The sequence below is a fragment of the Typopeltis vanoorti genome, chromosome 12, assembly GCF_054136105.1.
Source record: "Typopeltis vanoorti isolate ZY-2024b chromosome 12, IOZ_Tvanoo_1.0, whole genome shotgun sequence".
In the NCBI taxonomy this organism is placed as follows: Eukaryota; Metazoa; Arthropoda; class Arachnida; order Uropygi; family Thelyphonidae; genus Typopeltis; species Typopeltis vanoorti.
In genome coordinates, this window is record NC_143560.1 from 126419914 (window position 1) to 126437522 (window position 17609).

At 36.4% G+C, this 17609-nt stretch overlaps 1 protein-coding gene across 4 annotated transcripts in view; it reads right to left on the bottom strand.

The window, feature by feature from the left end:
- LOC150101214 (rho GTPase-activating protein 45-like) overlaps positions 1-17609 on the bottom strand; it is a 519012-nt gene that overhangs the window by 183412 nt on the left and 317991 nt on the right. For all 4 annotated transcript variants that reach the window (XM_090401286.1, XM_090401287.1, XM_090401288.1 and 1 more), the window contains one exon: positions 9143-9340. In XM_090401286.1, the coding sequence (XP_090257412.1) occupies positions 9143-9340 (198 nt within the window). The remainder of the gene's footprint in view (positions 1-9142; positions 9341-17609) is intronic.

Here is a 17609-nt window from a genome sequence, read left to right on the forward strand (position 1 = left end):
TTTTTTCTTTTTAAAATTTCAAACAAATTCAGTGCTTTTATTCATATAGTCATTTGACTAAAAGGAATTCTCTTTTGGTTACAATCTTCTATCCACACTGACAATAGCGTTTCCATTTGCCGGCAAAGGTTGGTCGACTGGTAGAGCCTCTGCTACTAATGTCTCAGTTAAGTAAGTTTGAGCGTGGAAGGGGACCAATCGTTCGATGCTGTTGGCACAATCTCCCTCAATGAGTCTTTGGACTCCCTGGGGAGGTGTCAAATAATAATAATATAATAATAATAATTTCAATCATAAGATGGTTTCTGTTTCTCGTAGTTTGTGACCCAGACGAGGTCAATGCACTTTGTCCTAGTTGCTTATAGTTTGAAGCGTAGTCTAAAATATGGTGAACAGTTGATTCATTTAGATCGTACTCTCTTGCAATTTTGGCTTTGGTTATGCCTGCTTCATACTTATTTATCATATGCAACTTATTTTCTAAGCTGATCACTACATTTCTTCTTGATAGCTGTAGACTTGATATCATCCTTGTTTCTTTTAGCATTCATTGTAGGGGTAAATAAGAAGAGAAATAAATATCCACATGCACTTCAGGCAAAGGCGGACAGTTACTGGTAAGTAGGTGATGTCTGATAAAAACGAAGCGCTACAAGAGAGCGGTACCTGGTGAGAGGCGACTCGAACTGGTTGCATATGTAGTGGGATACATCTCACGGCCGCGATAATTCGAATTTGGAGTGCAATAATTGGAATTTTGGTGTCAAATTATAAACAGCGATAAATCGAGAATCGTGATAATCGAAACTGCGATAATCGAGGTATTCCTGTATTTGAGACAAAGGCATATTAAGTAAGATTTCATCATATGATCTGTTTTTCTGATTTCTGCAACTTAGTTGCTTTCTTTCTGTCTGGTTGCACATTGTGTGATGGATCTTTATTCACAAAGTTTACATCTAATGCTTGGATTACAGAGGTATTGCAAATCCTATACATAATTTTGCTGATGACAGTACTGCACTCCTCTTTTTCATTTGACAAATCCTGCACTACATAAATCAAAAAACTTCTGTTATCATAAATTCTGATCTTCAAACCATTATTCAATGGGATTCAGGTAACCTTGTTAATTTAAATGCTAGATGATACAAGCAAAAACTTGAAAAGTTTTTGCTTGTTACTCATCCATAGTACTTATGTACTATAGGTTGAACAACTGAGCAGTCCCTCATGAATGGAACCTTCTTCAAAAAAAAAATACTTATTTATATCAAATACCACCACCCTTGCCTCAAGTTTAAGGATAAAACAATAATAAACACCTTCCTGGAAGTACTTGTTTTATGCTTACTGATAGCTTAGTTTTTATGATTCATCAGGTTATGAACCAACCGATGCAGAATGTGACATTTACTGCAACTTATCATTATTGCTCTTCTCAGGAGCCAGTTGAATTAAACATCCTGACCTATGTCATCTATTTGTTTTTCCAACATTCTCTTCAAAAAAAGGAATTAAAAAGCGCAAGATATTTTTCTTAGTAATGAGTATATCTATCTATCTTTTTTTTTTTGATAAAAACAAAAATACTACATTAAAAGGTGTATAAAAATGAATGTCTAGGTATCTAAAATACATGTTTCAATCCAGTTGCAAGCCAGTAAAAAACTTAATTCATTTTTTCATTCCACCAAAGTCCTTACCCACCATATATACTCTCTCTCACACACACACACACACACAGATATATATATATATATATATATATATATATATATATATATATATATCACATTTAATATATTAGAGGACGAACAGAATTTCATGCAATTTTTTTTTTTTTTTTTTTTTTTTTTTTTTTTTGAATGCCTGCTCATAGAATCAAGGCAAGCCTTACCCCACTGTAACATATATCTGAGATAGCAGGTTTGGTTTTAGGTAGATTATCCAACCTTTGGCCAATCCACAATACTAACGTGCTTTAGGGTGTACAACCTTTTACAGATGAAATCATCATAAAAAAAACAAAAAAAAACAGACATCCTAATTTGAATAAGAATGCACTTTGTCGTTATTACTAATTATTACTATTATTATTAATAACCCATAAAGGGTTATTATTAATACAGATTAATAATTTGGGTTAACATTTCTCTCTGTCAGGGAAGACGCATGTTAACTTTTATACACACAATACGTATCACATCTATCCTTAAATTCATTCACTATCAGGACACTCAACTATTCTAGCAGTCCATTTCACACACCTTTACTAACTGCACTCTTGCACAACTTCCAGGGATGACCCCTAGTTTTCTCTCTCTGTTCATTATTTATTGAAAAATTTCCTTTATGTCAAATCTTACAGAGCTCCTTTAGTAACTTATAAGTTTCTATTATATACCCTCTTTTTCACCTATCAACTAAAATTTGCAACTTGCACATCTTCAAGCATCCACAGATCTAGCACCTGCTTAGACACTCATCTCTGAATCCTTAACTCTTGACTTTCTAAACCCAGGTTATATAATTTGTCTTTATGGGTTATTATTAATAATTATGTGTTAATGTCCCCCCCCCCCCTCCCCACCCCCACCACCATCCTATGCTACTCCAGTTGACTCTCACTATAGCAAACTCATAGGAATCACAGAAACAGGTTGTAATGGACAGTTTGCTATTAGTAAATTTTTTTTAGCATAGCACTGTATTTGGTTGGAACTTTTCAGTAAAATGTTACAGCAAGAGTCTCAAACATATCTGTTAAATGTATTAATAAATGAATTAACATTAAACTATAATTAGATAATTAATTTGTTTAGGTAATTCTGTAAGTATTACTCCTGTGCAATTTAACTACTCTCTAATGATGATTGATTTTGTTTGCTGTTTCTGTGGTTTGATGTTTGCAAATAATATACATATGTGGAAAGGGCCTCTGCAACCCTACCACTTTCTTCTTGCAGTGACTTCACTCCAAAATGCTAATATGGTTGTGCCTTATAGCACATCTCATGCTGCATTGGCTATCACACAGAATAATAAATGTTGCATTCAGGTCTTAGGCAGAGGGTCCTGTTCGAGACATATACATTACAGTCTCCATCAAAAGTCAGTGATACTGTGAACGAGCAACACAGAAGGTATAAGATTAATCTCAGAAGGGAATTTTACATAGGCACATGAAATGTTCGGGGTCTACAGATGGGTACTCTTGAGATTGCCTGTAAAGAGATGATAGGTATAAAATTGACATCCTGGGAATTACAGAGACCAGATGGAATGGAGAAGTGTGGACAGACTTATGTGTTCGTCGAACATGTTGTTTATTATTTTAACGGTATAATAGAACACAGAAACTAAGTAAATAATTAATTTATTCACTTGATGCTGATATTTCGCTGGTATTATAACCAGCATCTTCAGAGCACAAAAACACTGTTTGTCACAATACGCGAGACTAAAACAACATGGTGTACATTAACAAAATTGTAGCAGCAACACAAAGACTAGAGTCCTGATTTTGGCGCCCTCTATCTGAAAAAAAAAAAAAAAAAAAAAAAAAAAAAAAAAAAAAAACGCTATCATATATTGCTAGAGTCCTAGAAAAGTGCTAGTTTTTCCTTAATATGACTGTCTCCCAGATCTTCGGCAAGTTAATACAGCCATATTTGTTGAGATTTGGGGTGTGTTTTAGGGCTTCTGTCGCCTCTAAGAACAATCTCTCTGATTTATATGGGTTTCTGTGTAGTACTTTTGTGTTTTTCCAGTTGATCCTGTGTGCAGGGGTATCCAGAGCATGGTCTGCTAGGCCCGACTTCCCATAATGATATTTCCGGACGTATCGTTTATGTTCGCTGATGCGGATATTCACAGTTCTTCCTGTTTGACCGTAGTAGGCTTGATTGCATGAGCAGGGTACTTGGTAGACTCCTGGATGTGATAAAGGAGGAATGCTGTCCTTGGGTGAGCGGATGAGGGTGGCTAATTTGCTACATGGTCTGAATGTAGTGCGTAGTTTATGTTTAATGAGAATTCTTGAGATCTTTTCGGATGTGCCTTTAATGTAAGGGATGGTGACTGTTTTGTTGTAGTTCTCTGTGGTGGATGGTGGGAGGGGTTTCTTAGGAGTGTTTAGTATTTTGTTTATTTTTTGTGGATTGTAGCCGTTGGCCAAGAAGGTGTGGCGTAAGTGAGTCAGTTCAGCAGTAAGAGCCTTGTCATTTGAACAGATTGCTCTCGCTCTATGGGTTAGCGTTTTTAAAATGCCATATTGTTGAGAAGGATGATGGTGTGATTGTTTGTGTAAGTATCTGCCTGTATGTGTGGGTTTTCTGAAAACTGAAAATGATAAGGAACCATCTGGGAGACGTGTAATGAGTGTATCCAGGAAGGGCAGACAGTTGTTGGCTTCCGGTTCCATAGTAAAGTGGATTTTTGGGTGTTGGCTATTTAAATGTGCTAGGAATGTTTTCAATGTCTCAGGGCCATGTGGCCAAATGGCAAGCACATCATCAACATAGCGTAGCCAAAGTGTTGGTTTGAGAGTGGCTGTATTGATTGCTTGTTTTTCCAGGTGTTCTATGTAAAAGTTGGCTAGGGGGGGAGAAAGGGGGGAGCCCATGGCTGTCCCATCAATTTGTTTGTATATTTTCCCTTTCCATGTGAAATATCCTGCATGTATTGTGAATTTGAATAGTTCAAATATATCAGGGGGGAAGTGTGACTTCAGTAGATTGAGGGTTTCTATTAGTGGTACATTTGTGAATAGTGAAGTGATGTCAAAGCTTACTATTAAGTCTGAGCTTTTTAGGGTGAGGTGTTGTAAGATGCTTTTTAGGTGTGCTGAATTTTTGATAAAGGAGGGAGAATTGTTAGTGAGAGTGGCTAGTAGCTTTGCTAAATGTCTAGCCAGTTTGTATGTGGGACTATTTATACTGTCCACAATTGGGCGTAGGGGTGTGCCTGGTTTGTGAATTTTTGGTGATCCATAGATCCTCGGTGTTCTAACATGGAAGGGTTTGAGTTTGTTAACTGTGTCTTTGGGCCAGGAAGTGACTTTTTTGGCCACATGGCCCTGAGACATTGAAAACATTCCTAGCACATTTAAATAGCCAACACCCAAAAATCCACTTTACTATGGAACCGGAAGCCAACAACTGTCTGCCCTTCCTGGATACACTCATTACACGTCTCCCAGATGGTTCCTTATCATTTTCAGTTTTCAGAAAACCCACACATACAGGCAGATACTTACACAAACAATCACACCATCATCCTTCTCAACAATATGGCATTTTAAAAACGCTAACCCATAGAGCGAGAGCAATCTGTTCAAATGACAAGGCTCTTACTGCTGAACTGACTCACTTACGCCACACCTTCTTGGCCAACGGCTACAATCCACAAAAAATAAACAAAATACTAAACACTCCTAAGAAACCCCTCCCACCATCCACCACAGAGAACTACAACAAAACAGTCACCATCCCTTACATTAAAGGCACATCCGAAAAGATCTCAAGAATTCTCATTAAACATAAACTACGCACTACATTCAGACCATGTAGCAAATTAGCCACCCTCATCTGCTCACCCAAGGACAGCATTCCTCCTTTATCACATCCAGGAGTCTACCAAGTACCCTGCTCATGCAATCAAGCCTACTACGGTCAAACAGGAAGAACTGTGAATATCCGCATCAGCGAACATAAACGATACGTCCGGAAATATCATTATGGGAAGTCGGGCCTAGCAGACCATGCTCTGGATACCCCTGCACACAGGATCAACTGGAAAAACACAAAAGTACTACACAGAAACCCATATAAATCAGAGAGATTGTTCTTAGAGGCGACAGAAGCCCTAAAACACACCCCAAATCTCAACAAATATGGCTGTATTAACTTGCCGAAGATCTGGGAGACAGTCATATTAAGGAAAAACTAGCACTTTTCTAGGACTCTAGCAATATATGATAGCGTTTTTTTTTTTTTTTTTTTTTTTTTTTTTTTTTTTTTTCAGATAGAGGGCGCCAAAATCAGGACTCTAGTCTTTGTGTTGCTGCTACAATTTTGTTAATGTACACCATGTTGTTTTAGTCTCGCGTATTGTGACAAACAGTGTTTTTGTGCTCTGAAGATGCTGGTTATAATACCAGCGAAATATCAGCATCAAGTGAATAAATTAATTATTTACTTAGTTTCTGTGTTCTATTATACCGTTAAAATAATAAACAACGGAATGGAGAAGGTCACTTCAAAAGACAGGATGGTAGGCTAGTTATTTCCTCAGGTGGTGACTCGAAACATCACGGGGTAGCTGTGATACTGAAGACAGCTCAGGCAAGAAGCTTTCTTGGTTATAACCCCATTCATGATAGGATACTCTCTATTAGACTTAAGGCTCAGCCTACAAATGTATCAATTGTGGTAGTTTATGAACCCCAGATGGATAGGCCTGAAGAAGAGAGTGAAGAATTCTATGAAACTTACAAACTGTTTTGGACTGCCTACCAAGGAAAGGCATACTGTACATCTTAGGGGACTTGAATGCAAAAGTGGGAAAGCGTATGAGAGTCAGACCGGAGTGTGGCATGTTTGCTCTGGGTGAACGTAACACCCGTGGTGAAAGACTGTTGGAATTTGCCCATGCTAACAGATTAGTTATTACTAATACCTGTTTCCAGAAACATCCACAACAGACCTATACTTGGACATCTAACATTGATAGGTCAAGGCACCAGATTGATTATATCCTGGCTCTCCAGTGGTGGAAGACAAGCATCCCTGATGTGCATACTTGTCCTGGAGCAGATTGTGGTACAGACCATCAGCTAGTAAGAGCCAAAGTAAGACTAAGACTCCAAAAACTTCCAGGTCAGGCACATCCTACTAGATTGGATGTTAGAGTAATTCCTAATGGATTCACAGAAGAAACATCAACTTGGTTGGATGATTTTTTGGAGACCAATGAGGAGAACTCACCAGAAATGCTTTGGGAAGGAGTCAAGGTGATAATACAGGATACAGTCAAAAAGTATCTTGGCCTAATAAGAAGACCAAAAGACCCATGGATATCAGATTCAACATTGGAACTAATCAAAAGAAGGCAGTTGGAAAAACAAAAAGACACAGGGACTAAAGAATACAAGAGATTACATAGAGAAGTCAGAAGAGCATCAAGCAGGACAAGGAAAAGTTCTATACTAATAAATGTAAAGAAATAGAGTTCCAGATAAGGAGGCACAATTATAAAAGGATGTTTTATTTAGTTTGCGACTTAAAGCACAAGTTTAAAAGTCTAAATTGAATGTCATCAAAGACAGGAATGGAGCATTAATAACAGAAGAGTTGGAAATCAAAAACAGATGAAAAGAATACTGTGAGGAACTGTACAGCAGAGTGGATAAAGAAAATGTAGAGTCCTCTCACCAGGAAAATTTTGATTTGGAACCTCTTCCGCTTTGGCATGAAATTGAAAGAGCAGTTAAGCAGCTTAACAGCAATAAGGCCCCAGGTGCAGATGAAATCCCAGCAGAGTTAATTAAGGCCAAGGGGACGGAGAGATAAGAGTGTTTCATAGATTGATTACAAGGATATGGGAGACAGGATCATGGCCTAGAGACTGGAAGAGGTCAGTTTTCGTACCACTACCTAAGAAAGGTGATATGAAGGCATGCAAGAATTATAGAACTATTTAGTTTAATATCTCATGCAAGCAGAATTTTATTCAAGATCATGCTAAATAGTTGAGGCAGAGATGCCTGGGGAACAAGCAGGTTTTAGGAAAGGTAAGGGCACTTGAGATCAGATCCTTTGCCCAAGACAGATCACAGAAAAATATAAAGAATTCAGACTCCCTCTGGTAATGTGTTTCTTAGGCTACTCTAAAGCTTTTGACTGCTTTGAGCATGTGAAACTGTGGGAAGTAATGAAAAGAATGGGTTTTCCTCAACACACTATCAGGTTGAGAGCCAACTTGTATAAGGAGCAAGAAGCCATGGTAAACACGGTTGGATTGACTGACTGGCTTCAAGTTGGAAAAGGAGTTAGGCAAGGATGTTTACTTTCTCCTCACTTGTTTAGTATATATGTGGAGGACATCATGCATGAAGCATTGGATGAGCTCAGGCAGGAATTAGGATAGGAGGTAGATTGATCAGTAATCTGAGGTATGCTGATGATACAGTACTCCATTGTAATGACATGGAAGAACTAGGACTAATTCTTGACAAAGTTAACAAGATCAATAATAACAAAAGACTTCAACTCAATCCTAGCAAGACAAAGATTATGATTCTCAAAGGAAATACAAACAGAAAGCTCTTGAGAAACAAGTGTATACCTTAATGGAGAAAGAATTGAGGAAGTCAGCAAGTTTGAGTACCTGGGATCCATTATTAATGTGAAGAATTGCTGTTCAGAGGATGTCAGAAAAAGGTTAGGAAATTAAAACAAGTCAGAAACCTGTCTAAAATCTGGAAGGATGGATCTGTCTCCATGGGAACAAAGGTGAGGATTTTGGATGCAGTTGTTTTTCCAACAGCGACTTATGGACTTGGAACCTAAAGAAGTCAGATAAGAAACGGATATCTGCTTTTGAGATGTGATGTTAACAGAAGGCTGTTGAGGATATCATATACTGAAAGGTGTACAAATGAATGGGTGTTAGAAAAGATCAGTAGAACTTTAAGGCTCCTCAAGGACAGAAGAAAGTTAAAATATTTTGGACACATAGAAAGGATGGAAGGGGGACTTCTCAGAATAGTAATAGAAGGTAAAGTTCCCGGAAAAAGAGGCAGGGAGAGACCATCAGTGAGATAGATGGATGGTGTGTGTGTGGAGTGACTGATCTTCAGAGAGTTGAGGCTGCCAGAAAAGCAAACAACAAGGACCACATGGCGAGGTCTGGTGTGGCACATCACCGAGGCATCAGAGTGACCATACGGCATCTGTAGATGCCCAGTGAACATAGAGAATAATACATGACTGAAAGCAAAATAGCAATTACTATTAAAATATTTTTTATTTACATGTGGTTAACTTCATGCAACTAATTAAATTAAAATTCACCTACATGTGTTTGTTTTGCTATGAGAATGATATTAATTTCTAAAATTTAAAAACAGTTTTCTTACAGGTATCATGGTCTGTTTCCAATTCATCTCCTGATGAAACAGCAACACTTCTTCTCAGAGGAATGAAAGGACTAGCAAGAGGACTTGTATCTTGGGATTTATTACTGTGGCAACTACTAACACTGTCTGAATCACTGTTTAGGACAGCCTGAACAGCTGGATTCCATGCCTTACTAAGTTGCAATATTCTTGACTTTTCTGTAAATAATTTTTACGTTAAAATGACCAAAAAGTTTCACATAAATAAATGTAAGAGACACTAGTAGAGTTACCATTATTAACAAAATCTTCAGTTCATTTACGGACAATATAGGCATGGAGTTATAAAAATTAAAGATGTGTCAAAAGAGCCTAATGCATACCTTAAATTAATCCACAAATATAAAATATATATCTACTCTATACTATAAAATGATTAACTGAAATTGGAAACGGATGCGACGTCAGCTTGAAATGGATGTAGACTGTAACGTTTTTATGTAACGTTTTTGGCAAGTTATTTTGAAATGTTTTGAAACTCAGGGGCTATCCTGAGTGTCGAGTCTTCAAAATTCGAATCATCAGAATTCAAGGAGAACCGGCCTACCAGCCCGGAACACAGGGAGTTGGGTGCCATAGGCGTTAGAGCCGCCTAGTATATATATTATCTACAAAGGTGGTCCAAAGTTCTCAGCTTAACAATCAAAAAACGAATTTATAATTTCAAAATTATTTTTATTTATCAACACAATTTCCCTTAAGACTAATATATTTACTCCAGCACCATTATCCCATCCCTTTAGTGGTTCTCAGTAAGATCTGCAAAATATCTCTCTACAACTGCAATCAATTCTTGATTCGAAGAAAAACGCTGACCAGCGGGGAAGAGTTTTAGTTTGGGGAAGAGATAGAAGTCAGAGGGAGCCAAATATTGGGAATAGGATGGATGTTCCAACAATTCATAGTGCAGATCCCTTAATTTTCCCATCGCCAAAACACCTTTGTGGGCAGGGGCATTGTCCTGATGAAAGATGATTTTTTTTCTTCTGTGAACTGGGTCTTTTCTCACAAATTTTTTCGTCTAGTCTGGTTGAAAGATCAGAATAATATTCCCCAGTTATTGTTTTACCCTTTTCAAGATAATTAATAAACAAAATGCCTTTAGCATCCCAAAACACCGATGCCATGATCTTTCCCACTGATGGAACCGACTTTGTCTTCTTTGGAGCTGAACAACCAGCTTTTGTCCACTGTTTTGACTGCTGTTTGGATTCTGGTGTGTAATGGGGAATCAAAGTCTCATCCATAGTAATAAAGTGATGCACAAAACCAGTTTTATGCTTGTTAAAACACTCCAAGCACTGTTCAGAGATTTTCATGCGAGTACATTTTTGATCTGCTGTGACCAAGCACAGCACCCAGGGCTGTCGCCAGATTAGATTGCGCCCTGAGGCAAGCAATTAAATATCACCCCTGATGAATTGTTTAGGACAGCCTGAACAGCTGGATTCCATGCCTTACTAAGTTGCAATATTCTTGACTTTTCTGTAAATAATTTTTACGTTAAAATGACCAAAAAGTTTCACATAAATATAAGACAAAAATATAAGAAAATCTCTAATTGCTATTTTGTTTTTATTAAGAGAAACATTAACGCAAAACGATTACATAATAATATTAATTAAATGCTTGCTCTACAGGGATATCACACAATAAAACTATAAGATCTTCTAAATTTAAATTATAAGCTATATCTGCCTCTAGCGATATAGTTGCTAGACCAACCAATCTTTCTTGGGTCATTGCTGTTCACACATAATTTTTAATCAGTTTAAGCTTGGAAAAACTTCTTTCCACACTTGCTACGCTAACAGGAATTGTTAGCGTAGCAACGCCGCCCATAGCAATATGACTGAACGAGCACCTGTATTAAGCCACACCTTGATGTAGGCTGCCTCTATGCTACACCTTGTCGACAGTACTGGCAGCATCCATCTTGCAAAGCTTTTTCATGTGCAATTCTTCATGCAAAATATAGCCTACATATTCTTTTGAAATGCCTATAATCTTAGCAATTTCACACACTGGTCATCCAATACCATATCGTGCACTTGATCAATTTCAAAATTTCTGGTGTTGTTACACTTTTTGGATGTCCTTCACGTGGATCATCTTTAAGACTGATACAGCCATGTTTAAACTCGGCAGCCCGTTTCTTAATTGTCAAAAACAAAGGAGAAGAGTGCCCATAAACTTTTATGAAATTCGAATGAATTTCTTTTGGCGTTAAACCTTCTTTTACAAAGAATTTTTATAACCGCACGATACTCAATTTTATCCATTTCAAGGGATACATACAATTTTGCTTCAGACAGCTGTATAAAACAAATTACGTGATAGAATGACTTGCAATTTCACATAGATGCTTATGACAGATGTACCAACTTAGAGAGAAAAAAAAATAATCTTGCCGATAGTGTTGCAATCTATGGTTGAAGCATAGAACTTTTCAGGCCACTCTCGTAAATAATAAATAACTAGAAAACATCTAGAAATATCTATATCTAGAAAAATGACTATGGCAGGATGACTTTAAACAATGCTTATAGTGGGTGACAGACAGACACCAGAGAGTATTATATGGTGGAGTAGAATCTAGGAGAATAAGGGTGACTAGTGGTATGCCTGAGGGTTCTGTACTAGGGCTACTACTCTAATTTGTATATCAATAATATAAGGAAAGATTTAAGAGGAGGTATTCAGCTGTTTGCTGATGATGTAAAGTTGGGTAGAGCAATAATAGATAAAGTTGATATAGATATCCTGCAGGATGATTTAAACAAATTAGCATTGAGTGCAAAGGTGCATGATTGTCAATTTAATGTTGCAAATTGTAAGGTTATTATTCACTCTGGGCTGAAAAGATTGTATATGGTGTATCATATTGATGAAGCTAGGGACTTGGGGATAATGGTGGACAGAGAATTGCAGTTCAGAGGGCATATTGCAAAAGTTGGTAAAATGGCTCAAAGGGTTACATGCTGAAAACCATGCTAACAAGTAAAGATAGGGAAATTTTTATTCCTCTTTATAAGGCTATGATTCAGCATATCTTCACTGCTGTGCACAGATTTGGTCACCTGGGTTTCTCAGAAGATTCAGAGACAAGTGACTAAGCTGGTGACAGATCTGTGGAATGCTCCCTATGCAGATAGGTTGAAGTTTTACAGGTTACAAAGTTTAGTTGATAGGCAGGAAAGAGGGGACATGTAGAAACTTTTAAGATATTATAGGGGATTTATAAAACTGATGAAAAAGGAAAATTTTCAATATATGACAAGTTCTCAGAGAACTAGGGGGTCATCCATGGAAGTTGTGTATGACTGTGGTTAGTAGGAGTGTGAAGACCAGAATTTTTACATAAAGAGCAGTGAATGAACGAATGAATTGCCAGAATTAGTTATGAATGAGTTTAAGGAGAGGTATGATAGGTTTTGTATATACAGGGTGTCCCAAAATTCACGCAAGAAGTAATTTTGATAGAAAACACAGGTTTTTAATTAAAAATTGTAATTTCTTATTGATTCATAAAGTATACAGTATAAGGTTATGCATGGAATAGCATATCGGGTAAATGGCCACCACGGCTTTGCTGGCACATACGCACTCTTTTGTCGAAATTTTCCATGACCGTTTTGCATAAATGTGGCTGAATTTCGTTGATACAGCGTTAAGTTTCCTCCTTCAAGGCGTGGGTGGTCGTGGGCTTGTTGGCATAAACCTTAGACTTAAAAAAAACCCCGAAGAAAAAAGTCCAACGGCGTTAAGTCACATGATCTGGGCAGTCAATTCTGATCACCAAAACGGGAAATTACACGACCAGGAAATGACTCGTGCAGTAATTGAATTGTTTCTCGGGCTGTATGGCATGTGACACCATCTTGTTGAAACCACATGTCGTCCACATCCATATCTTGCAATTTAGGCACAAAAAACTGGATTATCATGTCGCGATAGCGAGCACCATTAACTGTTATTGCCTTACCAGCCGCATTTTCGAAGAAGAATGGACAGATGATGCCTCCAGCCGAAAATCTGCACCAAACAGTGATACTTTGTGGATGCATTTGTTTCTCAACAATCACTCGTGGATTTTCTGAACCTCAAATGCGACAATTTTGTCGATTAACGAAGCCATCAAGGTGAAAACGAGCCTCATCGCTGAAGATGATTTTGTTCGAAAAATAAGCATCCACTTGTTGTTGTTCCATAATCCATTCAATGAACTCTCTTCGCTCTGTGTGGTCAGTAGGCTTCAGTTCTTGAGTCAATTGAACTTTGTAAGCATAAAGATGCAAATCTTTCGTGAGAATACGCTGTAGAGAGCTTCTCGAAATGCCCAATTCAAGACCACGGTGCCGAATTGATGTTCCTGGACTGTCAGCAACACTCTCACGAACTGCTTCGATGTTTTCTGTTGAACGACTTGTTGAAGGATGGCCAGAGTGTATAAGATCACTAATTGATCCAGTTTCCTTGAATTTTTTAATTAAGCTTTTCACAGTTGATGAAATTAAATCACTATTCCGACCATATTTTGTACGAAAATTGTGAACTGTAGCTTCCAAACCTTCATTATTTTTAAAATATTGCTCAACAATGAAAATGCGTTGTTCTTTCATATAGCGCTCCATTTTTAATAATCCTGAACTGTCAGCTGTCACGCTGTGTTTTTTTTCTCGTTGGCAACACTTTACCGCACAAATGGCGCTAAATTTAAATCTTGCGTGAATTTTGGGACACCCTGTATAATAGTTAGTTTGGGTCTACCACGATGAGTCTCTAGACTCCATGGAGATACCGAATAATAATGATATATATGTGCATTCAAGGAGTGTGGAGGATTCTATGTTAGTACTATATAATTAAATTTACTTTATTACTAGATTTTTAAATAATTTTCTTCCAAATTAATTTGTAATCTGTCAAGGCCTATGAAACTATTCAATCTTACATTTTGATCTTCTAAAGGAATCTTGAAAAGATCAAGATTTCACACGCACCTTGGACTTTTGTTAGGTTCAATGACCTGTCGCAGTCAAGAAACTTTGCTTCTTGTAAACTTGATACTGCTCATTATAGGACTCTTAATCCTATTTGATTTGTCTGTTATGGTTGTCAATTGTGTATGTTCCTCTTGTGGGTTTGTTTTCTCACTGAGAAAACTAGCTTCTGTCTCTGCATGAAATCAGCTAACTCAACTTCAGTCTCAAAGCTGTGGTTTAGTATTTTGATTAATTTTTCTCTTATTATAGAAGATAGAAATGATTCCATTTCAATTTATTCAACTGACTTACAACATACCAGCTCTGCTTATTCTTATTATCTGTTTTTCTAAATTCAGTTTGCAATCTTAACTAAATAGTGTGCCTAAATAGATGGAATATTTTACTTGTTCTATATGCTTTCTATTGAGGATTCTGATAATGTTTTTCATGTTCCTGCCTATTTTTGCAAATTTTATAATATCTTATAAATTGTTATAATACATTTGGTATGATTTTCATACCAAATGCCAATGATAAAGGTTCTTTGCCTCCTAGATGGGATTCAAACCATAGGTTTTACAACTGAAGGGCCTCATCTATATCACTACGATACAGAGGCTCTTGGCATCAAACACCTGTTTTGCTAAGCTTTCCTTTCCCAAGGTTCTTGACATCATTAACATTCAAGAATGTGTGAACATATTACCTCAAATAGTGCCATTCACAGATTCTTGAATGTTAATCATATGCAAACACTATCATCAAATTCCAGATATACACTCAAGGGATGTACAGGATACTATCATAGCTACATGAAAAAGTTACCACTTTACATCAACAATTTTCCTCCAAATTAGTCTATTATCTGCCAGGAATCCAATACTGTCATATCTTATATATCAGTCTTCTAAGGTATTTTTAACTGCATTCAGTCTATCTATGTCTTAATCTTCCTCTGGATCCTTTTCTTGACATATTGGCACCAGATATTTAATTTTATAGCCTTCCTCTCACATTCATGCTCACACATTCTTGAATGCTAACATCAAATTCCATCCTAATGTCTTCATTTTTTGCATGATTTTTTTCATTGATGTTATCTGTTCCCTGATTTTTCGGAGAACTCTCATATTAGTGGTTTCTAGTCTTTGATCACCTACTTTATTTCTAACTCACTTCTCAAATCGATAAGTTAAAGCTGTTCTAAACATCTTGTATGCAGCTAGTTTAGTGTTTTGACTAATTTCTCTCTTATTCAACTAACTCTTTACCATACCAACTTTGCTAATTTTGTTGTCTACTTCCATGTTTATTTTGCCATCTTCACTAAAAATTGTGCGTAAATATTCGAAATGTTTCAGTTGTTCTACAGGTTCTCCATTCAGGATAAAGCTGACATTTTCAGTATTCCTGTTCTATTTCCAGTCTTTTTTTTTATTGCTGATTTCCATGATAAATTTGTTACATTTTTTTTTTTTTTTTTAATTTGGTTAAGAAATCCCGCAGACTTGTACCAGATTTATTTAATAACATAATGCCAATGCCATCTGTATAAAGTAAAGAGCAGAGATTAACATCTCCAAATCTGATATTAGGTTCAGATTTAATTGCCACTTTCCTTCATAATGCGATTATACAGATGATGAATAACATTTTCACCTTATTCTTATACCTGATTTTACATCAACCATCTTTCTATATACTTTCTGCAATTCTAACTGCCAATTTACAAAATATAGACTAGGTATTGTTCTGTACACATCTATCCTGTTGGAATGATGTCAAGTTCGTTCATAATATCTTGATTTTTTTCATATGATACTGTCACTGATATCATCTGTTTACTCTTAATTTTTCTCAGAATTCTCGTTTTATGACCTCCAATGATTTTATTTCTGGCTCGGCTTTCAGATCTGCAAGTTGAAATTGGTTTGAACACTGTCTTATATACTGCTGGTTTAGTATTTTGATCATACTTCTCTTATTCTGGAAGATAGAAATTATTCCATTTCAATTTGGATTACTGTGCTCAAGTCTGGTTGCCTGGATTCCTTGGAGATGAGGAATTGGTGGAGAGGGCTCAGAGGAGAGTGACTAAGTTGGTGAGGGGTGTAAAAAATGCTCCCTACATTGATAGATTGAGAGCTTGTGGATTACAGAGGTTGGTTGAATTTAAATGTTTCTATCATGCAGAGATATGATAGAAACATTTAAATTACTTAAAGATTTTTATAAGATTGATGCAAGGGAAATATTTCAGCTGTGTGATAGTGATGGAAGAATAAGAGGCCATCCCTGGAAATTAAGGAAAAGAATGGTTAACAAGGGTGTGAGAACTAGATTTTTTGCTTTGAGAGTAGTGAATGAATGGAATGCATTGCCTGACTCAGTTGTGAGTGCTTCATCTGTAAATGAGTTCAAGAAGAGGTATGATAGAATTGTTTTAATAGTTTGGGTCTCCCACGATGAGTATTCTGACTCCATGGAGATACCCATATAATAATAATAATAATAATTTATTTAACTGGCTTACAACACACCATCTCTGCTTATTCTTATTATCTGTTTTTCTAATATCAATTTGCAATCTTAACTAAATAATGTGTTTAAATAGCTGGAATATTTTACTTGTTCTATATCCTTTCTATTTTCCAGAATTCTGATAATGTTTTTCATGTTCCTGCCTATTTTTGCAATTTTTTTAAATTGCTATAATGCATTTAGTATGATTTAACTACCAAATGCAAATGATTTATTGACTGACTAGTTAACCACTCCTATGTCTCTAATTTTAATTTTTTTTCAATCTAATTTCCCAAATACAGCAGTGAATTCATTTCTTTAGAGACTTCAGAGTTTAAATTCAGACTTCTCTAACTTGGTTGACCTATTCGCTAATAGGTAATACTTGATATGTATAAGGGGCACTCTACAAGTGCTCTAAATGTCAAAAATTGTTCTTAAGCTTAATCATTATAAAATTTTTCTTTGTTATTATTTATTTATTTATAATCAAGCCTAAAGCCATTTTTGACATATGGATGAGGTACATTCTGAAAGTAATGCCTATGCTCTTGGAGTAGCCTTGAAAAGTCATTAGCCTCTATATACAAGTACTTGTTCTTTATCCTGTATCCTATATATATGTGAAGTATCTGTCATGAAGATACTTCACATGCAAACTTTGTTATCCAAGAATATAATTTCTTGGCAGCTTTAATTTATAGTATAACCAATTGAAAAAAACCTTTCAACAAATATAAGTTTATATAATCTGGCAAGGAAGCATGCCGCAATTGCATTTTTGATGCGTAGAAATGTTTAGGGCTTGACCATAGAAATTCACTATCAATCACAAATTCACAATACTATGTGAAGACGTTAAAAAAAGTTGAAATAATGAATTATGTTTGTGCCAGAGAACAGATATTGCCTTTGCA